General features: G+C 44.2%; 1 protein-coding gene across 5 annotated transcripts in view; it reads left to right on the forward strand.

Moving 5' to 3' along the window:
* DNAJC13 (DnaJ heat shock protein family (Hsp40) member C13) overlaps nucleotides 1-25,144 on the forward strand; it is a 542,758-nt gene that overhangs the window by 149,128 nt on the left and 368,486 nt on the right. For all 5 annotated transcript variants that reach the window (XR_003942499.1, XM_030206535.1, XM_030206508.1 and 2 more), the window contains 3 exons: nucleotides 683-804; nucleotides 7,688-7,763; nucleotides 20,658-20,753. Coding sequence is in view for 4 of the 5 variants with exons in the window: in XM_030206535.1 (XP_030062395.1) it covers nucleotides 683-804; nucleotides 7,688-7,763; nucleotides 20,658-20,753 (294 nt within the window). In the remaining variant the exon portion in view is untranslated. The remainder of the gene's footprint in view (nucleotides 1-682; nucleotides 805-7,687; nucleotides 7,764-20,657; nucleotides 20,754-25,144) is intronic.

Raw genomic sequence — 25,144 nt, forward strand, 5'->3', positions numbered from 1 at the left:
TCTAATCTTTCATGGAATAGTACAACTAGTGAAGTTTACTGTGAGTTGTGTTATCCTATTTGTATGTGACAGCTGATTTTTTTAAACATGTGCAAAAACCCTAATTATCAGCAAACAATGTGTATTTTTTTCTAATAAATGCGTATTGGGCAGTAACATTATTGCCATAACTTTCTTAGGCATATGCCTCTTAACTTGTAAGCCTTCCAGGGAAAGAGAAATACATGCTGTACCCAGTGGCATACCAAGGTGGGGGCAGTCCGCCCCGGGTGCACGCCGCTGGGGGGGGGGGGGGTGCCGCGCGCCTGTTGGCTCCGCTCGTTCTCTGCTCCCTCTGCCCCGGAATAGGTTACTTTCTGTTCCGGGACAGAGGGAGCAGGGAACGAGCGAAGCCGACAGGCGCGTGGCACCCCCCCCCCCCAGCAGGTAAAAATGCACCGGGGGGGGGGGGGGGGGGCGCATCGGCGATCTGCCCCGGGTGTCAGCCACCCTAGGAACGCCACTGGCTGTTCCTGAAAACTTCTTTGCATTGCCTGTGAAAAGGTGTGAGCTATATGTAAATAAAATCTTTAGTAGGAAAATTATTCATTATGGGTAAGTAATTGCTGAATATGCTACATGAATTGTACATGTTAGGTAAAGCTATGGAAATATAATTGTAGACTTCAATTCTTTTTTTAAGGAAGCAGATAAAGAAATAGCTACAAAAATGCAAGATCTTGCCCTCAGTGAAGGTGCCTTACCTCGTCACTTGCACACTTCTATGTTTACAATAAGTACAGATCAAAGAATGCTCACAAACAGGTAAGTCTGACAAGTAATGTTTTATTTTATTAGCATTTCTTATTTGCATGATAAAGTTGTAGTACTGCTGTATTTTAATTTATTTTCTGTTTAGGGAAGACAGCTCATTTGGGTGCACATTGTAGCCTCTCTTGTATTGAAAGAGAAGCTTATGAGATCAGAAACTGAAGTCAGGTCTGCAGTTTTGGGAGTGCTGAGTGGCTGGGGCAATGAATGTGATTATTATACCTTTTGATGCTTGGGAAGTATTTTATGAAGGTGGTTTTGTGGTAAGAAATGTGTTTGAGAGGCCATGTGCAGAGTCTTTGGTTAAAATCCCAAGTCAGCACTTTGAAACCCAGGGAATGCTGCGCATGAAAACTTATGGCATTAGTTTTAACTGAGCTGGAAAAAGAAGAGAGTGGCTGGCTAGAAAAAAATTCTTCAACATAGTCAAGCATGTGTACAAGGGCAAGACAGTACCTTACCGTTCAGTGAATCCAGTCTGCCCCAATTTGACTGCCCCTATCGGACCGACCGTTCACTTGTCTATTAGATTGTAAGCTCTTTGAGCAGGGACTGTCTCTCTTTGTTAAATTGTACAGCGCTGCGTAACCCTAGTAGCGCTCTAGAAATGTTAAGTAGTAGTAGTAGTAATATACAGTGTGTGTGGATTTTCACAGCAGGTTCCTTGTGGCAAACTTCTGAATTGGTTAACAAGTCTTTGAATAGGAACAGTGCCTATAGGAACTATAGACTAGAACTAGATGATCAGTTTTCCCAGTGGAGAGAGGCAAATGGTGGATTGCTGTAGTGATCTGTACTAGGACTAATGGTGTTTAATTTATAAACACATAATCTGGAAAAGGGAGTAGTGCATGATGTGATTAAATTTGTTCCTGGCACAAAGTTGCTCAAAGTAGTACACACAGCCTAGACTACTGAGTAATTGGAGGAGGACCTTATAAAACTGCACTTTGTGCTGTTGATTCCCTCTGGTCTGCTTACACACAATTTTGAGACATTTTCTGTTCATAACATATGCATTACACACAGAAAATGTTCAGCAAACACACAAAGCCCAATATCTATATTTGTAAACAGCCTTCTTAGTTGAGCTTAGAAAATATTAAATGCAGTAGAACATTCAAGCAAACCATACTTGGATCTTGCCAAGTATTTGTGACCTGGATTGGCCACTGTTGGAAACAGGATGCTGGCTTGATGGACCTTTGGTCTGTTCCAGTGTGGTAATACTTATGTACTTCTGGCCACTGTAAGACATGATGGTCTGCTTGTCTGATACAGTATGGCTAATATTGTTTTATTTGACAGCATTCTTTGTTATATACCCAGCTAACTCCTGAAACATAAAAGGTTTTCCCTAGAAAGTAAGTCCTTGAGGATCATTATTATAACCGGGACTTCTGAGATCTCCCATGAGGCTGCGATAAGGACCACAAAATTCAGAGCTCAGTAGCTTTGTGGTGTTTGTACACATACCTCTCCCCATCCTGTTCTAGCAGGAAGAGGATGCTAAGTCCTGTCTTGTTGGACTACACTGCTGAAACATTTTGTAAATTTCAAGAACTAATAACATTTTTCAGTGCATTGAGCTCTGTCAATCACCACCACCTATCAGAGAGGACTTCATAACCTGCTTGTCTTCTGAGAAAGTCTGTTCACACTACTCAGAATAAACCCAGATATTAAACTTTCACTCAGTCTTCAGATTTATGTTCTGCAGTTTTAAAAGTTTGGAATTGATTGCGATGAATACAATAATTAACAAGGTAGAAATACAATAATAAACTCACAGCATTGTGGCCATAGAATGTATCAAAAAGGGTGTTTTACACAATTACAATAAATATAGAATGAATACACAGTGAAATAAGCCTACAAGGCAACATGATTTCAGATGTATTGAAACAACATATTGGAAACACGTTGGCTAGGGTAAGCAGAAGTCTAAGGATGCTAGTTAGGAGTCGCAGGAGGAGACAGGTCTCCAGGTGTTCCTGAAACTCTTGTGACTTGAATTTTGCCCCTGATCCCAAGAGTCTCACTCACCTGCTTCTCAACTCTTCCATTGCCCACACTTGCCAATGTAATGAGCTGTTTTTACTTCAAATTTTCCTGCATGAATTGTACTCTTGATGTAATAAGGCTTTTAGCACAGAGAAATCTGCAGTAAAACCACCATGCTAAAGGGTAGCACGATCAGCATGCAAAAGGCTTGTATGCTGAATAGGAAATTGCTCCTGATGTTAAAAAACAAACAAAAAAGAGGTAGGCAGGGTTCCTCAGGTTGTACCTTTCTTCTCTTCGACTGTGGATTAGCTGTGTTAGAACAATCCATCCTAGTCATAATTAGTGTGTGGAGGTTTGTGGCCAAATTGTTTTATACCAAAAAGGTACATAAGCTGGACTACACACGAGCATCCAAAAAGAAAATTTTGAATTACAGATGAAAAATTTTGCATTCCACAAGGAGAAGTTAGTTTAGGGATACCCCCAGGTCATGTACTACCTCAGCAGTTCCCAAATCTGTCCTGGGAGTTCCTCAACCGGCCATGTTTTCAGGATATCCACAATGAATATTCATGAAGTTCCCAAATCTGTCCTGGGAGTTCCTCAACCAGTCATGTTTTCAGGATATCCACAATGAATATTCATGAGAGATGTGGAGGCAGTGCATTCAGATCTCTTCATGAATATTCATTGTGGATATTCTGAAAATCTGACTGGCTGGGGAGCCTCCATGACAGGTTTTGGGAACCACTGTTAGTACCTCATTTGGTCCCCCTCTCCCCTACAACCAGTAGGAACCCCAAGTCCCTATTCCTCCTTTGTACTTCTAATTTTATTGGATTCAGTTTCAGTCTAGCTGTGGCTAACCATGTTGCAACTGATGCAGAACAATCATTCAAATCATAAGGCTGCTGACTAATATGTCTCGACACATTTGGCAAATAGAATGTTACGTGTTATTAGGAAAGGAATGGAAAACTCCTTGTTGATTCTGATACTACAGATTGTATTCTCTTGTTACTATGTAAGCTGCATTGAGCCTGCAATAAGCGGGAAAGTGTGGGATACAAATGTAATAAATAAATAAAACAAAAATGAGGATGTTATAATGCCTTTGTATCGCACCATGGGGTGAGGAGCTCATTTAGACAGGCTTCACACTCAAGGTACTTGGTCTAGCCAGGGGAAAGATCTCCACATCAACCTTCTGGAGCTTCGGGCCATTTGGAATGCTCTGAAGGCTTTCAGAGATTGACTGCACAATCAAATTGTACTAATTCAAATAGACAATCAAATTGAGATGTACTACACCAACAAGCAGGAGGGCACCAGATTACACCCTCTTTGTCAATATGCTTTATGGATGTGGCATTGGGCAGTCCAGCATGGAATGCTCTCCAATCTGTTTATCTGGTGTGCAAATTCAACAGTCTGACTGACAGACTGAGCAGGACATGCAACCACACGAATGGTCTATCAACATGGGCATTACCTGCAAGATCTTCCGAATGTGGGGCACCCCCTTGGTAGATCTTTTGCAACTCAGTTCAATCATAAAGTCCCTCAGTTCTGTACCAGGCTCCAGGCCCATGACAGACTAGCATCTGATGCCTTCCTCCTGCATTGGGGGACGGGTCTTCTGTATGTGTATCCTCTCATACCTCTCGTGGGGAAGACTTTGCTGCGTATGCTTTGTAGCGCTATAGAAATGCTAAATAGTAGTAAACTCAAGCAAGTCTGTGAGCGTATGATTCTGATTGCTCCCTACTGGCCCCAGTAGATCTGTTTCCCCTCTTCTTTTGGAGTTATCCTCCAAAGAACCGTGGAGGTTGGAGTGTTTCCTGACCCTCCTCATGTAGAACGAGGAATATGTAGGAGTATTTCCCTGTGTGTCTCACCTTGCGGGCCTTGGCCTGTATAATCCTATGACAGCAAAATGGAGACTGTAAACTCTGACCCACACATCTCTGTGTCAGCAAGAAACAGCTTTGCAGCTTGTGGAAAATTACAGCAGAAGCTCAACACCAAGGACATGCTGTGGGCAAACCAGGCCCCCCTTATCTCCCTGAGAGGCTGGCTCCAGCAAGGCGGGTGAGAAACAGAAAATGCATACCAAAATGTAACAACTTGAAGGTCAAGAACAACGAACTGTTCTTGCCAGGCAGTGAGCTGAGAAAGAACCTGATTGGTTCCTGCAGCCACCGGACCAAGAGGTACGGGGAGAGCGGGAACAAAGAAAGGGTTATTCGAAAGCCTTGGAAGAAGGTGGAGGTGAAAATAAGACCAGTGAGACCTAATAAGGTCCACCCACTGATGAACTGTGTATCTGGAGGAAAGTATCGTGGTTCAGCTGTACCTGCCCTGCGTGACCTGTGACCTCCTTATCTGCTGCAGAGTTCCCTTCCAGCTCTGACTAAGACTCGCTGCTATATCAGCTTGAGTCTGTGAGGTGTCCCGTGCCAGCTCCGAGAGAGAGACGACCCTGAGGTCTCAGCCTGGTGAGAAACACGGTGATTCATTTCCTACTAGTCGGGGGCTAGTTAGTGGTATTTACCTGAGCAGAAGGCTGGTGCCGTTATACTTGTGATCAGGAGAAGCTGCTAATAACTGTACTACCTCGTAACATAGTGTGACTGATCAGTGGTGTAATATTATCTGGTAACCAATAAGAATTAGTGTTTAGTGGTGTGACGTATGAGTGTAATTTTTATCAGCCAGTGATTTTGTATTCAGCCAAAGCTTGCAGAGTTCTATTTTGTATACCTTAGCGATATTTTCTTACCTGATCTACCATAATAAATCTAATATATATATATCAGCCTACAGTCTCAGCTACAGTTCTTTCTAACGGAAGTATTTGGCTAGGTTCCAAGGTTCCCACCCCTAGACATAATTCAGGATTATTTGCTTGCAGATAGTTCTGCTTAGGGGAACCTGGACACAGGTAATTTATTATCTGTGATTTATCCTACAGATCTCTTCTGCATCCTAACCTCCAGTCTCTGGCTCTTACAGCCTGGATGTTGAGACCCTAGTATTTGCTTCCTTGCATCTTAGAGGGTGTTTCCAGGGTCTTGCTGGCTTCCAGTAAAGATTCCACTAAGAGATGTTACTCTTTCAAACGGAGGAGGTTTGCTATCTGGTGTGAGGGCAAGGTCCTAGATCTCATTTCCTGCCCTACAGAGACCCTACTTGAATACCTTCTATGCCTTTCCGAGTCTTACCTTAAGACCAACTCAGTAAGGGTTCATCTCAGTTCAGTTAGTGCTTATCATTGTGTAGAGGGTAAGCCCATCTCTGGACAGCTTCTAGTTGTTCACTTCATGAGAGGTTTGCTTTTGACAAAGCCCCCTGTGAAGCTTCCACTTGTATCATGGGAACTCAAAGCCATTCTCACCCTGCTGATGAAAGCTCCTTGATTCCTGTCATCTGGAGTACTTGACCTCGGCGGTTGTGTTTTTAGTGGCTGTTACTTCAGCTTACAGAGTCAGTAAGCTTCAGGCCCTAGTAGTGGATCACCTTATCCTAAGTTTCAACACAACAGAGTAGTTTTCCACTTGCACCCTAAGTTCCTGCCTAAGGTTGTGTCAAGAGTTCCATCTGAGCCAGTCCATTGTTTTGCCAACATTCTTCCCCTTCCTCATACCTATCCTGGTGAGAGCGCATAGCAAATCTTGGACTGCAAACGAGCATTGGCCTTTTCCTTGGAGTGGACTAGGCCCCACAGATAGTCCATACAGCTTTTTTTTTTTTAACCTAACAGGATGGAGGTCGCCATCAGAAAATGCACCAGTTGGCTAGCAGGTTGCATTTCTTTCACTTATGCCCAGGCGGGCTCGACCTTGAAGGTCATGTCAAGGATCACAATGTCAGAGCTGTGGCTTCATCCATAGCCCAATTGGTCAGCCTGCATTGAAGAAATTTGCAAGGCTGCAATGTGGTCTTCAGTCTGCACATTCACATCTCACTGCTGCCATGAGAAGCATACCTGACGTGACAGTCTGTTTGGCAGACTGTTATGCAGAATTTGTTTGGGGTCTAGAATCTAACTCCACCCTCCCATGCCCATTGTATTCTGTTCCAGGCTGCACACTTGCACAGTTTGTATATAGTTTTCAGGTTAATCTGTGTTCTGATCTCGCCATAGCGAGGTTCTATTGACCAATGGTAGTGGTTTTTAGTGAGCCTGGTAGCTAGGGATTCCCACCTGTGAGAATTATTGGCCTGCTTGTCCTCAGAGAAAGCAAAGGTGCTTACCTATAGCAGATATTCTCCTGTGACAGCAGGTTATATATTCTCACATACCCTCCCACCTCCTGTTGGAGTTGTCTTTTTTGTGGTATGCTACACCATGCATGCACTGTGGGGGCGCTGTGTACTCGATTGAAGCTTTGTAAAGCTTGTTTCAAGCTCTGGACTGGGCTATGCGAACAGCATTAACCACATGTGAGAATATATAGCCTGCTGTCCTCAGAGAATACCTGCTACAGGTAAGTATCTTTGCTAATTATTTAATATGCACATTTTTGCAAATACGCTGTAGAGTTGCCAAAATGTCAGAAACCTTGTTGCAGAGTTCTATAAATCCAGTTGCAGAATCAATCTCTGAGCTGCCATAATAAATTAGGGCTGTGGTTCTCATATGATTGTGATGAAATAAACTATAGTTGCTATTCTTTAGAACTGTTGTGCTTTCCTTTGAAGTGGACAAAGATTAAGCACTTTTACTATTTATTTATGAAAATTCCTTTCAGAATATAACTTATTTTATTGCCAATTCTTATCTATTCGGTTTTCAGCTGAAAAATTGTTAAAGATTTTAACTTGATATTCATATACATATTTCTCTGTGGCTTTTCTTGTCTTTCAGACAGCTAAGTAGACATTTAGTTGGCCTTTGGACAGCAGAAAATACAACTGCAACAAATTTACTGAAACGTATTTTGGTAAGTGAAGGATGAAGGAACAAATGAGATTATTCTAAACTTCATATTTTTCTGCTTGATACTTCAATAGTCCTATGTTTAAAATGAATTTTCTTGTTTGTCTTACCTGATGGCAGTTCCTTACCTTCTTTCAAACTGGTGTTTGGACAATCTTGTTGTGTGTTGGCTATTTTCTGTTAGTACAAGTCATTTAGGATTATTTGGACTCTATTTAGTTGTTTTCTAACTCTTTGCCTGCATAGGACAATTTTCAGTGTTAACCTTTATATAATGCCTTGAAATTAGAGACGAATTCTGAAGTTTAATAGTGAGAGGAGATTGTAATCCAGAATTTCCAAGCTGTCTTTCTTGGAAAAGCTTGTTCACACATAGGAATTAAGGAAAACTGAGTTCTGGAGTCACAATGCATGGATAAGAGAATGGTACAGGAGGAGGGCCTTGTTAGGAATTGGGAAGTATTTTTGTGGAATGGACTTAATCTTAATTAGATCAACTGCCTGCACTAACAAACAAAAAGGATTCTGTGGAGCACATGGTTCAGGGTGCAGTATCTTCTAAGGGTACAACTGAAATAGGGAAATTAGTATCAAACATATAAATGGCGAGTGACCGACTCACTCGCAAATGCGCAGTAGAGACTTCCCTCTCTGTCCCACCCCCGCGTCAATACGTGATGACGGGGGGGGGGGTGCGGGACAGAGAGGGAAACTGCGCCGCCGAGGTTGCTACCGCTCCCCCCCATTCGGAGTCGCCGCCGCCACCCCTCCACCCGGCCCGGGCCCTCTCTTCCCTTCTGAACTTACACATCCATTCGCCGAACCCGGCACGCACATCAGCTGAGCTGCAGTGAGCCCTTCCTTCTTTGCCTGTGGCCCCGCCCTCCTGTGACGTAACGTCAGCGAGGGCGGGACACACACAGGCAGAAAAGGAAGGGGCAGCTCAGCTGATGTGCGTTGCTGCGTTCGGCGAATGGATGTGTAAGTTCAGAAGTGAAGAGAGGGCCCGGGCCAGGTGGAGGGGCGGCGGCGGCGACTTCGAGGGGGGGGAGCGGTGGCGACCTCGCAGGGGGGAGGGGAACGGTGGTGACCGCGCAGGGGGGGAGGGGAACGGTGGTGACCGCGGGGGGAGGAAAACCTCAATACCAGCCCGTTTTTACGGGCTCAACGGCTAGTCCTTATAGAGAGGGTGTGGGAATAGCTGAGTTCATATGGACTTAAATGAAGAACAAACATGAATTATTTCAAATTACCTGAGTCATCTGATAAACGAGTTGTGAAAATAATGAATATAATATGCTAGTAGAGAAGTTTAGAAAATAAAATTAGAGAGGGTATTGCATGTCACTAAATGAAAACATAGAATGGGAATATCAGGCCTGGTGGAAAGAGGACAACCAATGGTAAACTCATACCATGGTTTAAAAAAAAAAAGTCAAAATAGCTAATCAGACTGAACTTGTGGGTTAAAACTATGTTAGGGATGGCTATCATATCAGGATAAAAGTTTTGCAGAAGAAAATTGCACTCTAGAATCTGTATGGATAGAAATCCCATGTGTAATAGGGAAGAGTATAGCAGTAAGGATATGAAGAGAGGAAGTGACATCATTTTCCGGAATGGAAGCTTATTCGCGCAGCTCCGCAGGGGCTATTAAAAATTAAAACAATTCCCGAGACATTGCTAAGCCTGCCAGGGTCGGAGCTGTTGTGGGAGAGGTCCCAGAGTCATGCTGCTGAAAAAGATCTTGGAAAGATTTCGATATTCGGCAGAACAGATTGCGAAACAGAAGCCGGATCCAGCAGTGCCAGGGGTGAGTGTAAAAAAGATGGCATTGATTCCCTCTGACTCAGAGGAGGAACATTGTAATGAAGGCTCAGAGAGCGCTGGAGAGATAACTAAGTCGGATGTGGTGGGCTGGTTCCAGGATTTGAAAGCCGACCTGGCGGGGGTACATAAGGATGTACAAAATACATTGAAGGATATTAAAGCTGAAATCAGAGAATCAGGCACCCGAATAAGCGAGGTGGAGAACGGGATCAGGACTGTTAAAAACGATGTAGGAACGCTTCACATAACTGTGACTACGGATACTATGGAAATACAACAGCTGAAAGAGCAGTTGGAAGACCTGGAAAACAGGTCTTGACGATGCAATTTGAGATTTAAAAGAATTCTGGAAATGGATATTTTCAGTAACTGTGCGGCAGTAATACAAGAGTTTTGCTCGTATTTATTAAACCAAGCTGGCAAGAACCAGAGCGCGCATCGGGCCATGGGCCCCCAACGAGACTCCACCCTGAGGGACATTGTGGTTTGTTTGCAGACTACCCCACCAAGGAGCAGATCCTAGCTAAAGCAAGGCAGCAGAAGGAAATTCTATGGAAAAATTGTAAGATTGGGGTATACCAGGACTTGGCATGGTCTACTCTCCAAAAGTGCAGATCTTTTCGAGAGGTCACGGAGTTCATAAATCCAAGGGGATCCGATATAGGTGGCTATTTCCATTTGCTGTGTGGCTTACTGTGGAAGGGAAATTGCGTAAAGTGAAGACCCCGGATGAAGCATGGACAGCATTGCGGTCCCTGGGATGTATTGGGATTCCTGAATAGACAAAGCAAACGGTGTCCTCTATGATGCCCAGAGCGGATTCGGCATGGCAGCAAGTGGTGGATCGCGGGAAGAAATCATATAGACATGTATCTTGAGGAATGCCCACTATTAAGGATTATCTGACGGCCTTCTAGAACATTGAGCAGATAAGAAGATACCAGAGGGCTGCTTTTGCATGTGAGATTGAAGTAGATTGGGGGGAGGGGTGGAGGACTGTGGAGGGAATTTTGGAGGATAGTAAATGTTTTGAGGTTACGGGGAAGAGCTGAGGGGATGCTAATCATTCTGGAGCATTATTGGAAATGTATATACAGTGGGGGAAATAAGTATTTGATCCCTTGCTGATTTTGTAAGTTTGCCCACTGACAAAGACATGAGCAGCCCATAATTGAAGGGTAGGTTATTGGTAACAGTGAGAGATAGCACATCACAAATTAAATCCGGAAAATCACATTGTGGAAAGTATATGAATTTATTTGCATTCTGCAGAGGGAAATAAGTATTTGATCCCCCACCAACCAGTAAGAGATCTGGCCCCTACAGACCAGGTAGATGCTCCAAATCAACTCGTTACCTGCATGACAGACAGCTGTCGGCAATGGTCACCTGTATGAAAGACACCTGTCCACAGACTCAGTGAATCAGTCAGACTCTAACCTCTACAAAATGGCCAAGAGCAAGGAGCTGTCTAAGGATGTCAGGGACAAGATCATACACCTGCACAAGGCTGGAATGGGCTACAAAACCATCAGTAAGACGCTGGGCGAGAAGGAGACAACTGTTGGTGCCATAGTAAGAAAATGGAAGAAGTACAAATGACTGTCAATCGACAAAGATCTGGGGCTCCACGCAAAATCTCACCTCGTGGGGTATCCTTGATCATGAGGAAGGTTAGAAATCAGCCTACAACTACAAGGGGGGAACTTGTCAATGATCTCAAGGCAGCTGGGACCACTGTCACCACGAAAACCATTGGTAACACATTACGACATAACGGATTGCAATCCTGCAGTGCCCGCAAGGTCCCCCTGCTCCGGAAGGCACATGTGACGGCCCGTCTGAAGTTTGCCAGTGAACACCTGGATGATGCCGAGAGTGATTGGGAGAAGGTGCTGTGGTCAGATGAGACAAAAATTGAGCTCTTTGGCATGAACTCAACTCGCCGTGTTTGGAGGAAGAGAAATGCTGCCTATGACCCAAAGAACACCGTCCCCACTGTCAAGCATGGAGGTGGAAATGTTATGTTTTGGGGGTGTTTCTCTGCTAAGGGCACAGGACTACTTCACCGCATCAATGGGAGAATGGATGGGGCCATGTACCGTACAATTCTGAGTGACAACCTCCTTCCCTCCGCCAGGGCCTTAAAAATGGGTCGTGGCTGGGTCTTCCAGCACGACAATGACCCAAAACATACAGCCAAGGCAACAAAGGAGTGGCTCAGGAAGAAGCACATTAGGGTCATGGAGTGGCCTAGCCAGTCACCAGACCTTAATCCCATTGAAAACTTATGGAGGGAGCTGAAGCTGCGAGTTGCCAAGCGACAGCCCAGAACTCTTAATGATTTAGAGATGATCTGCAAAGAGGAGTGGACCAAAATTCCTCCTGACATGTGTGCAAACCTCATCATCAACTACAGAAGACGTCTGACCGCTGTGCTTGCCAACAAGGGTTTTGCCACCAAGTATTAGGTCTTGTTTGCCAGAGGGATTAAATACTTATTTCCCTCTGCAGAATGCAAATAAATTCATATACTTTCCACAATGTGATTTTCCGGATTTAATTTGTGATGTGCTATCTCTCACTGTTACCAATAACCTACCCTTCAATTATGGGCTGCTCATGTCTTTGTCAGTGGGCAAACTTACAAAATCAGCAAGGGATCAAATACTTATTTCCCCCACTGTACGAATCTAGTAATAGGGATGGGATGATTGGATGAATTGATGGAGAGAGAGGAGGGGGTTGTGTATGTGGGGAGGAAGTAAGGGAAGGATATGTGTAGGGGGGGTCTCGGGAATTGGATTAGGGAGGTTCAAGCCTCCGGGAGAGAGAGTTTACTCCTCTGGGGATGGCTGATCTCACAGGGCTGAGATCAGCAAATGTGAAGGGAAGGGGTGGGTAGGGGTGAGGTTTGGAGTAAGGAGCAGAGTGGGGGACAAGGTCAACAAAAAGGGGTTAATAAGGGGTCTAATTTGGGGAGCATTCTAGGGTAGAAGGGAGGGAGCAGGGGAGGGAAGGGGGAATCACTAACAGTGAGGACTTGGAAAGTAACTGGGCTCAGTAATCAAGGGAAGTGCAGTGTGGTATTTAAGGAGCTAAACAGATCCTTTATCGCCCCACTTCCTTACCTATCCCTATCCTTTCTCTCACACCTCTTCTATCCCATTTACTCCTTGTTCATTTGTCCTGTCACATACCTCCTTGTTGATTCTGATACTACAGATTGTATTCTCTTGTTACTGTGTAAGCCGCATTGAGCTTGCGATAAACGGGAAAGCGCGGGATACAAATGTAATAAAAAGAAACGCATTTGAGACCACATGATGCCCATATGTTACGTCGTAGGCCTTTTTGGGAAGTAATGGTTCATCAAGGGGCAGGAGCTAAATGGACTGGGAGAGTGGCTATCCTAATTAGGCAAAGTTGTGGGTTTGTTATACAGCATCAGTTTAGGGACTCGAGTGGAAGATGTGTGGCCCTGCAAGGAACATTGCAGGGCAAGGAACTTACACTGATCAATTTATATGCCCCGAATACGGGTCAGAGGAGATTTTTTCAAACCCTGTTAGGGGAGATTCAAGGATTTGTAAGAGGACAGATGGTGGTGGGTGGCGATTTTAATGTCGCCCCTGATGCACGTCTAGATCATTCCACCGGGGGTGGGCAGCATAGCGGTCCCAGTCGCAAAGCACTAATGCATTTCTTACGGGCCTTGGAGGTGGTAGATTGTTGGAGATTGCTACATGGAGTGCAACGTAACTACACTTTTTACTTTCATGTGGCCCAATCCTACACTCATATAGATGGATTATGGATCCACCAAAATGCATGGCACATGGTAGAGGAAGCTGACTTTGGGAGCATACAAATCTCGAATCATGCCCCAGTGTGGGTTAGATTTAGTGGGATGGGCCATATCAAGCGGCAGGATTGTTGGAGACTTAATGAATCACTACTTGGGGGATGAGATAGTGCAGGAAGAGATTAAGCTCAATATGCAGGAATTTTGTCAATTTAATGATAATGGGGAAGTCACGGATGGTGTACTATGGGATGCACTGAAGGCTGTGGTGAGGGGGACCCTGATCAAGTGGGGGGCATGAAAGAAATGGGAAAAAGGGCAACATTCATTTACCTTACACACACAACTATTACGCTTAGAAAAACAACATAAACTGAACCCTACACCGCAGATATGGGAAGACCTTAAAAAAGTGAGAGGCGACATAGCGCAACTACAGATGGTGGAAGTAGATTTTATGAGAACTAAGCTTAAGCAGCACTATTTTGAATTTGTCAATAAATCAAATGCCATGTTGGCCCGCTATTTACGGGCTAGGAGAGTGAGGTCTCTTATTCAAAGGATGAGGGACATCAGGGGTGGCTGGCAATATGCTGACTCTGAAATTGCAAAATGTTTTCTGAAGTATTATCAGGATTTATACAGTGCCCCCAATGGTGAATCTGCGGCCAAAATAGCTCGCTACTTGGATCGCATTCCACTAAAAAGCTTAAATGAATCAGAGCACAGCTGGGGGAACCCATTAGACTAGGAGAGGTTTAGGGGATGATAAAAAGGCTCTCAAATGGTAAGGCTCCGGGATTGGATGGCTACTTGGCAAGGTTTTATAAGTGCTTGGTGGAGGAGCTGGAGGACCTGTTGGTAAGGGTGGGTAATGGAGTTCTGGCTGGCAGTGGGATACTGGTCTATGTCTGAGGCTGGTGTGACGGTCCTGCCTAATCCTGGGAAATACCCCACTGTGTGTGGATCATATAGCCCTTTTGTGAATGTTGACGCAAAGATTTTGGCTAACAGATTGGCTAGGGTATAGACCAATCTGGGTTTATCCCAAGGCGGCAGGTGGGGGATAACATCAGGCGTACCCTTCATTTGATTTGGGAAGAGCAATGTTCCATACTCGGAACAGCCCTGTTGGCCATAAATGCAGAAAAGGCTTTTGAACGAGTTAGTTGGACGTTCCTGTGAGAGGTGATGCACCGCATGGGCCTCAGAGATAATTTTGATACTTGGTTGGTGGCCCTGTATGTGGCCCCAAAGGCTTGCCTTAACATTAATGTGGGGTACACATCTTTCTTCCCAATTGGTAGAGGAACTAGGCAGGGATGTCCCTTATCACCCCTTTTATTTGCATTGTATATTGAGCCTTTAGCAGAACTGATACGTCACCATCCAGATATTTGGGGCATTACGGTTGGGAGGGTGGAACATCACATCGTTCTTTTTGCGGACAATGTGCTGCTTTATGTTAAAGACCCCGAACAGACATTACCCACGGCAATGAAGATTCTTCGGGAATTTGAGAGATATGCCAGCTTAAGGGTCAATATGGATAAAAGTGAATTGTTGGGGATTTCTTTAACCCAAATGGAGGAAGGTAGACTGAGAGCAGTGTTTGCTTTTAAATGGGCTTTGAATAGCATTCGCTATTTGGGAATCCAGATCCCCAAGGATCTGGGTAGAGTTTATTGTCTAAATTACGGTAAGATATTAGATCAAATACGGACGGAGTTATCCCAATGGAAGGGATTGTGGATTTCCTGGTGAGGGCGCATGGCAGTAGTGAAGATGAATGTGTTGCCTAGGTTGTTTTTATTTCAATCACTGCCGGTGGTGGTTCCAAGATGGATACTTAAACAATTGCAGGGATCCCTATCACAGTTTATCTGGGGAGGCAAGCATCCCCGCTTGGCAGGAAGGGTTCTGTGGGGGGCTCCTGAACGGGGTGGGAGAGCAATGCCTAATATTGAATGGTATTATCTGGCTGCTCAAATTCAGATGATCATGGATTGGGAGAGGGAAAAAAAAGCCTGCTAGCCAGGTGGAGCAATCTTATTACCCTCATCGATCACTGAGTTCTAGCTTATGGACTACTGAAGGAGTGGGATTAGTATTGGTTGGGATACAGAATCCATTTGTAAGGCATCTGATGGGAGTGTGGGGAGAAGTGTGAAGGAGATGGGGGCAGGTGGACCGGATGTACTCACTTGCTTCTCTGCAGTGGGAGGCAAAATTTGGGGCTGGGAGGGAGAATGCTACATGTGCACGGTGGGAACAAATAGGATTATCGAGTTTTCAGGATGTTAATCAAGGGGGAAGGGGGAAGAATTTTGAAACGTGCTCCATGTATGCTCTCCCTGAGGGAGACTTTTTCTCGTACTTACAAATTCAGCACTATGTAGGAACATTGGGATGGAAGCTGCTTGATGCACCCTCCCTGGCTCCTACCCTGCTAGTTCGCCCTGTTAGATGCTTCTCCCCCTGCTTACTCCTTGTATATTCTTCTAAGTTTTCCTATTCTGTATTTTATTTAATGTTTGTAAGCCACATTGTGCCTGCATGAGTGGGAAAATGTGGGATATAAGTGAACAATAAATAAATAAATAAAGCGAGAGGACCCTCAAAAGATGGAAAGCTTGGAAATGGATCTTGTTGAGGACAGTGCCTAGGCCAATTTCTGTAATATAGAGATATATTAGGGGATGGGATCCTTAGCCATTTAGCTTCCAAGGAGCTTGGGAAACAGATTTAAACTGCAGATTTACTGACCAAGATTGGGAAACAAGGTTCAAAAAGCTTCAATGTGTGTGTTGGTGCAGGAAAATGCTTATAAGGTATTACACACCTGAGCAACTGAAGCGGATGTATCCTGGTACATCCGACGTATGTTGGAGGTGTAGGTCTCAAACAAGTACTTTCCTACATAAATGGTGGACCTGCCCCCGGATAGTCCCGTTCTGGCAGGAAGTTATGAAAGCATTAGTAATTATGATGGGAACATCTTTAGCGTGTAGTCCCTCAGTCTGCCTCTTGGGTTTGCACAACAAGAGGGACTCTTGGGATAAGGGTAAACTGATGCGTTGGGGGCTGGCAGCATCTAAGTGCTTTATAGCGCAGCACTGGAAGAATACGGACCTCCTGATTTTGGGAGATTGGAAGTGCAAGCTGGGACAGTTGATACAGGTGGAACACCTTGCGGCATATCGCAGGGAAGGGCTTTTACGACACAAAGGGGAGTAGAATAGATTTCAACAATGTTTAGCGCGCATTTAATAAGGAGGGCATAAAGAGGTGAGACAGCTCTGATGGAATGGGGGGGAGGTTGAGTGGGGGGAGGGGGATGGGGAGAGGATGTCCTGAAGAACCATGGGGCATTCCCATGATATAGTGGAGCATGGCGGGGGGGGAGGAGAGGGGGATAATAAATAATGATAGCAAGATTAAGGCTGAGGAGCATGTGATGATGATATGTAAAACATGGTGCTGTGACTCATAAACATTCGCCCCTGCGAGGGTAGCAGCGGGAAAGTTGTTCACTTTGTGTATGTTGGAAGATGAAAGTACAATAAAAAAAAATGTTTTAAGTGGAAAAAAAAAAAAAAAAAGAGAATATGAAGAGAAACTTGCTGCAGAGGCTAAAACTCACAGTAACAACTTTTTCAGGTACATCAGAAGCAGAAAACCTGCCAGGGAATCTGAGAGACCATTAGATCACGAAGGAGCAAAAGGGGCACTCAGGGAGGACAAGGCCATAGCGGAGAAATTGAATGAATTCTTTGCTTCTATCTTTACAGAAGAAGATACAAGAGATCTGTCTGTACCGGAAATGGTTTTCAAGGCTGATGTGGAGATAATGAAAGAAATCTCTGTGAACCTGAAAGATGTACTGAGCCAAATTTACAAATTAAAAAGTAGTAAATCACCTGGACCAGATGGCATACATCCAAGGGTACTCAAAGAATTCAAGCATGAAATTGCTGATCTGCTGTTAGTAATACGTAACCTGTCGTTAAAATTGTCTGTAGTACCTGAAGATTGGAGGGTGGCCAATGTCACACTGATTTTTAAAAAGGGTTCTAGGGGTGATCCGGGAAATTATAGACCTGTAATCCTAACGTAGTTGCCAGGCAAAATAATGGAAACTATTATAAAGAATAAAATTACAGAACACATAGACAAACATGGTTTAATGGGACAGAGTCAGCATGGTTTCAGCCGAGGGAAGTCTTGTCTCACCAGTTTGTTTCATTCCTTTGAAGGCATGAATAATGTGGATAAAGGTGAGCCAGTTGATGTAGTGTATCTAGATTTCTCTGAGGACAAGCAGGCTGAGTTGTTCTCATAACTGGGTCGATGTCTGTGTTGGCCCAAGAACCGGCATTTGCATAGCAAAAAACTTTTGCCAGAGCCTTCTGGCGCGCATGCCATGACACACCGCGCATGCACGGACTGATTTCCCGCCTGTCGTGCGACTGCGCTCCTTGGTTTTCTTTCTTCTGCGTGAGGAGCAACAGCGTTTTTCTGTGGCTCCTTTTAGTGCCCAGGAATGAGCCTTCACAGTTCTGAAGCTTTTCTGCTTTGGTTTTTGATTTCACTTTGTTTTTTGTTTTTTTTTAAATCATTTCTTTAAAATTTCTTAGTTTAATTTTTTCCCAGTTTGGAGTTTCCTTTGTTTTTCGCAGCGGCCCTTTTTTGGGCCGCACGGTCGTGTTTCTCTCTTTTTGTGCCTTTTTTCTTGGTACAATTGAGCCATTTGATTTCGCCGGTGCAGTTTTCCCTTCCATGTCATCGAAGACTCCCAGCGGCTTCAAACTTTGTACTTTGTGCAACCAGACCATCTCAGGTACAGATGCACATTCTTTGTGTATCCAGTGCCTTGGGCCCGACCGTAGCCTGGCTCGTTGTGCCCTTTGTCTTCGTATCAAGAAGAGGACACAACTTGCTCGAAAAGCCCAGAGAGAGAAACATTTTGGGGTTCGGTTCGGTCCTTCGACATCAGCATTGGCACCAAAGTCGGCGGAGTCGACATAGACATCAAGGTACGCATCGACGTCAAGACTAGAGGTACGCATGACTGCTGAGAGGCCACGGCACCATTCCCCCTCGACACACGGTGCTGGGAGCTCCGGGGCGTCAAACGATTCGGCACCCGAGAAGCGTCAGCACCGAGAGGACCGCTCCCCGTCCATACAGGAGGTGCCGATGTGTCTGCCTCCTAGCAGTCCAGTTCCTGTTCCCGAGCCTCAACCAGTTCTACCACTGACTGCTCCAGTGGCCCCACAGCCTTTTCTGATGGCGAGTCTCGACAAGTGCATCCGGGCCTTACTTCCAGAGCTTATGGAAGGACTGCTGCACCACAGTGCTTCAACGTCGGGGGTGCTTGCGTCTGCTGTGCCGTCTGCTGCAGCTGTGTCTGGCCTTTCACCTGTGGTGAGGTCCCTGACCTCGGTGCCGCTTGTGGCTCCAGTGTCGACTGCCACCCAGGTGTCATCCCCTCGACATCGCCATCGAAGACATCGAGTGTCGAGGCAGGCTCAGTCTCGGAGATCCCTAAGGGAAGTGCTTTCCGATACTGAGGAGTGCTCGTGGGAGTGAGAGGAAGATCCCAAGTACTTCTCCTCCAATGAGTCCTTTGGGATTCCCTCTGAACCTTCCCCTCCACCTGAAAGGAGACTGTCTCCTCCTGAGAGCCTCTCCTTTTCCTTGTTTGTATGGGAAATGGCTGAGGCCATTCCATTCCCTGCAGGAGAATAAACCCAGGGCTGAGATGCTCGAGGTCCTGGACTACATTTCTCCACCTAAGGAGGCAGTAACGGCTCCTTTGCATAAGGTACTCTGAGAAATCCTTATGCGAAACCAGTCGCTCCCTCTGTCTGGCCCCGTGATCCCTAAGAAGACTGAGTCCCATTATCGGATCCACGGTGGACCTGGGTTGATGAGATCTCAGTTACCCCATAACTCCATGGTGGTGGACTCTGCCCTCAAGAGAGCCAAGAGTACTAGAGACTATGCCTAGGACTTTGGATTCTTTTTGGAGGAAGACATATCAGGCCACTATGCTCGCTGCCCGTATTCAGTCTTACCAGCTCTTCACAAGCATTCACTTGCGGAATCTAGAACCTTGGACTCTTTTGGGAGGAAGACGTATCAGGCCGCTGTGCTCGCTGCCAAGATCCAAACATGCCAGCTCTTCACGAGCGTCCACTTGCAGAACTTGGTGAGGCAACTGCCCAGCTTGGTCAATGCCCTCCCTCCAGAGCAGGCCGAGCCTTTTCGCCAGGTGGTCAGACAGCGTGTTGTAAATTCCTGGCCAGGGGCGCATACGACAGTTTTGATGTAGCATCCAGAATCTCTGTTCAAGTTAAAGCGATTCCTGCTTCTCTGGGCCACTATCTTGAAAATGCTATCGCCCCACCCTGCGCATTACTGGGATGTACTGGGTGGGGCCTAACTACCATATAACTCTTCTAACAATTTTGAATGTAGCCTGTCTCCTCTGTTATATTTTTGTTCTACTCATGGACTATTTTACTTACAGCCTCTTCAGGAATGTTTTCCTTTTCATCTATGATTCTGATTGTTGTAGTAATGTTTAGATATGAAACTTTGCAGAAAAAAACCTATGAGAAATTTTGCATCCAGTTTTTCTGAGACCAGTTTAGGAAACAAACTTTTTTTTTAGGGGGGGGGGGGGGGGGAATAAGGTATGCATTTAGTGCAGAATCAACAGCAAGGACATTTGATGTATTACAAATTTTGTTTCTGTTGGATTAATTTTATCTCCTTTGCAGAGCTAGTGCTATCCCTTACCTTTAGCTGGCTGTAGTACTCGCTTACTAGGAGGTTTTTCATATTTTGTTCCTTTATCTTGATATAAAATTCTCAAACTCTGATTCTGAAATTCATGTTCAATTCATTTATTAGTTAAAAAAGCTTTCTTTTCAATGTGAATAAATCCCAGTAAAATAAGAAATAACAAAGATATTAACACTTTTTTAGGAGCATAGACTGATATATTAGCAATTTAAAATAGGGAACTGTTGAGAAGCAAATTACTAAGAATCACAGGCCTCTTTATCTGGAGATGTATTGTGCAATGATGCCCTGACAGGCCACTTTCAACAAGTTCAAGAAATCAGACCAGTACTGCAGTAAGCCACTACACTGGTTTTAGGATTGTATGGGATGGTTTTGTGGGGTTTCTCTTATTAATTTAGAAAATGTACCACACTTGGACTTAATAAATTTCTTCTGTTTTGGTTTTAGCCTTCAGGTTTGCTGGCATACCTGGATAGCACTGATTCAGTTCCTGAAAAAGATGTTGACCGAATGCATGTTAGAGATAATCTGAAACTTGCAACTGTAAGTAGAATTTAAAAAGAAATGTTGAAATTCTCCCTGTGGAGTTTAATTGTGATATTTAGCTATACACCTTTTCAGAGGGAGAAGAAAAGTCACGGTTTTCTTGTTCAGAATGAACACACATGTATTGTCTAGCAGTCTATAGGCTGTCAGGTTGGCACAGAAAATGATTTGCTGCCTTTGAACACAAACAGGCTTACCATGTCACACAGGTGTCACATAACTATGTGTGGTGCCAAGCATGACAAGATTCCACATTTTTCTGAAAAAGATTTAAAATATTTTTGTGCATAGATGGGATATCCCATGCAGCAGCTAGTTTGTATTAACAACCTCAAAGAAATAAATTAAAGGGGGGGAGTATAGGACGTAGATAGGGAGAAGAACTTATCCCAAGGTGTCAACAAATATAAAGAACATTTTCTTCCAGAGACTTTAAAGATTGCATATAACAGTTGAGACACTTAGAAGAGACTGCACCTAAGATAGGAGAAGATGGTACTCTGGAACTGAAGGTTTCCTAGCCTCCAAAAAATTTCTTAGATGAGCTGGATCAATGAACACAAATGTTTTCCTTCCCCCCCCCCCCCCCCCCCCCCCCCCCCGAGTTTTATAACACACTTACATGGAAACTGCAGTAAATATGTATCTCTTAAGGCTAAGACTTGAAGTTTAAGGGCCAAAAAGGCCTGCCTCCTCATCTGCATAGATCTGGAGAGATCAGGAAATACACAGATTTTTTTGACATAAAAACATCTAATCATTATAGCGGAAATGCAAATGAACGATCCAGACATGGTCTGGTTCTAAGGCAAGCATTGGCAAGAATCTTATCAAATTTACTCAGTATGGATTTCTCCAATGATCTCATTGCAAGCCAGTACTTCTCTAATACAGGTGATGCCTTCTACAAATACACTTCCCACGTGGTTCTGAATACCCTGTCCGAATTTGCATTCTTCCAACACATTCGCCACTGCAGCACTTCTGGCGCCAATGGCATCCTCTCTCAACATAGAGCTGCCCATACTACTGGGCCTGGGAGATGGGCTGGTATTCAGCGTGATGTCAAACACTGCAGGAAAAGGCCCACCTTTGCCCAGCTCCTGTTCACGGCCCAAAGATGCAGCCAGAGTAACAAAGTTCATTAATGTCTGTTGGACCAGGTTTGGCACTGGTTGATCCGCAGCTGGGTATGTTTAACCATAGTTGTCCCTGCACAACCGATCCAAAACTCAGGCGCACAGGAGCAATGCGTTCAAGCCTCTATTCGATCCGCCATCTTCCCGTCCTCTTCTTTCTTTCTTTTTTTTTCCTGCCAGCTGCACTTGGTATGTATTACAGGTTCTGCAGTTGGCTTTTCAGCATTTGTACTTTTGTTCTGGGTTTGGTTACAAACAACCCAAAAAAAATGTAGAGTACAGAAGGAAAAATCATACAATTACATGTAAACTTCTCCAAACTACTAGAAGCCACTTGGTATTCGTGCCCAAACTTTTAAAAAATAATGGAGCAAAATGACCTCAGTGTAGCTTGTTGATGCTATAAAAACATGGGTCTAATTCAAACACCATCATTGGTCCTAAAAAAAAACAAACCAAAAACCTCTATTAATCTGGACAATCTTTATCAATAGTAAATCTGTTAATTTATGATCTTTAACTTTTAACTCACAATCTGTTAATTATATTTTTAATATTTTCAAATATAGTTTTATTTAAGCAGGAAAAAACTTTCAGTTCAGCTTGTTAATTTACAGTTCCACAGTATGTAAAAGAAGGTTTGCAGACAGTCGTACAAAGCCACTTTATTGAACTTTCCTGCAGTGCTGCAAATTCAATTAAGCAATTAAGCGTCCTGACAGAGACTTTTTTTTTTTTGCCCTTTCAGGCTGCCTCAGAGGACTTCAACTATGTAGTTCTATTCTCCACAGCAATATATATATTAATACTTCTTTTTTTTTTTTTTTTTTTTTTTAGCATTTGTCTCACCCTTTCAAGATCAAGTGCAGCATGGCTAATGGTTGAAAAAATGACCGCTAGGGATTGGTCAGAAATTGTAATATTTTCATTTTTTAGTTGTCAGGATTTGGCCTTTACTGTTTGTTTTTGGTGTCCAGCTTAATCAATTTTCAGCAGGAAACAAGATATTGATTAGGCCTCTGGTAGTTTTCTTCTGTAAAGAATGTTATTTCTTTTAATTTTCTCATATCTGTTTTCCTCACCATGTCAAGCAAACCTGCAGTTTCAAATTCTCATCTAAGTGTGTATGGAAGACAGGCTTATAAAGGTGTGCTGCTTTTATCTTGGAATGGGCTACCATACTGATGACTGAAAATTGCTACTACTACTTATTTCTATAGCACTACTACTTATTTCTATAGCACGTACACGCTCCAAACACAAACATGTAGGGGAGAGTCCCTTCTCGATAGAACTTGCAATCTTTTCAAGACAGATAGACAAGCAGGGAAAATAAGGGATTAAGGAATTTCATTAAATGTGGGAATGGTTAAAACATAGTTAATGAGCATGTGTATAAGGAGTTAAAAATAGTTTCAAAAAAGTGGGCTTTTACCTTGGATTTAAGTAGGGCCAGAGGTGGAGCATGACACACACTCAAGCTATTCCAAATGTATAGCACAGCAAGAAACAGTCTAGAACTGGCAGTAAAAGAGAAGGGTACAGATAAGAATGATTTTTCTGGGGAGGGGTGTAGAATGAGATACTGAAGAGCTGTAGAAAGAATGCACTTATCAGTCAGTAAGAGGAGTTTGAACTGTATATCAAAACTGATAAGGAGCTAATGAAGTGACTTGAGAATAGGGGTTATGTGAGTGTAGTGACAGTGGTGGAAGATAAGTCGAGCAGCAGAATTTTGAGCAGATTGAAAGGGAATGAAATGGCTTATTGGGAGACCTGTGAGGAGCAAGTTGTAGTAGTTAAGTGGTAGGGAAGATAGTATGGATGAGTTTTGGTAGTGTGCTCAGAAAGGGATGAATTTTGTTGGTGATACAGAGAAAGAAATGACATGTTTTAGTAGTGTGTTGGATGTGTGCAGAGACAGGAGTCAGATACCCCAAGGTTATGAGCTGAGAAGACAAAGAATGTGAGTGTTATGCAAAGAAATGAGAATGAAGGGAGTAGTGGTTTTAAGGGGAAATATAACAAGCTTAGTCTTGGGCATGCTCAGTTTCAGATGATGGAGGGAGGGTCAGGCAGCAGTGTCAAACAAGCAGGCTGAGATTTGGGCCTGGATTCAAAGACTTTGTTGAAACTCAAGCAAGACTACGGAACCATGATTCTGTTCACGCCGTACTGGCCGCGGCAGATTTGGTCCCCTCTTTTTCTGGAATTGCCCTCCGAAGAACTGTGGAGATTGGAGTGTTTTCTGACCCTCGTTACACAAAACGAAGGGTCTCTTCTACATCCCAACCTCCAGTCTGTGACTCTCACGGCCTGGATGTTGAGAGCCTAGAATTTGCTTCCTTGGGTCTTTCGGAAGGTGTCTTCCGAGTCTTGCTAGCTTCCAGGAAAGATTCCACTAAGAGGTGATATTCTTTTAAATGGAGGAGGTTTCTTTCTGGTGTGACAGCAAGGCCATAGATCCCCTTTCTTGTCCTACACAGACCCTTTTTCAGTACCTTCTACACTTATCAGAGTCTGGTCTCAAGACCAACTCCGTAAGGGTTCACCTTAGTGTAAGTAGTGCTTATCATCAGCATGTAGAAGTTAAGCCTATTTCTGGACAGCCTTTAGTTGCTCACTTCATGAGAGGTTTGCTTTTGTCAAAGCCCCCTTTCAAACCTCCACCGGTGTCATGGGATCTCAACGTTGTTCTTACCCAGTTGATGAAAGCTCCTTTTGAGCCACTGAATTCCTGCCATCTGAAGTATTTGACCTGGAAGGTCGTTTTCTTGGTGGCTGTTACTTCATCTCATAGGGTCAGTGAGCTTCAAGCCTTAGTAGTGAATGCACCTTATACTAAGTTTCATCACAACAGAGTAGTCCTCCATATACACCCTAAGTTCCTGCCGAAGGTGGTTTTGGAGTTCCATCTAATCCAGTCGATTGTCTTGCCAACATTCTTTCCCTGACCTCATGCCCATCCTGGCGAAAGCAGCTTTCACACCTTGGACTGCAAGAGAGCGGACAAAACCCTTCAGACAGTCTGCCCAGCTTCTTGTTTCTTTTGATCCCAACAAGATGGGGGGTCCCCATCAGGGAACGCACCATATCCAATTGGCTGGCAGATTGCATTTCCTTTCCTTATGCCGAGGCTGGGCCGACTTTGGAGGGTCATGTCACGGCTCATAATGTCAGAGCCATGGCTATGTCGGTAGCTCACTTGAAGTCAGCCTCCATTGAAGATATTTGGAAGGCCGTGACGTG

Source organism: Microcaecilia unicolor, chromosome 1, assembly GCF_901765095.1.
Source record: "Microcaecilia unicolor chromosome 1, aMicUni1.1, whole genome shotgun sequence".
Lineage (NCBI taxonomy): Eukaryota > Metazoa > Chordata > Amphibia > Gymnophiona > Siphonopidae > Microcaecilia > Microcaecilia unicolor.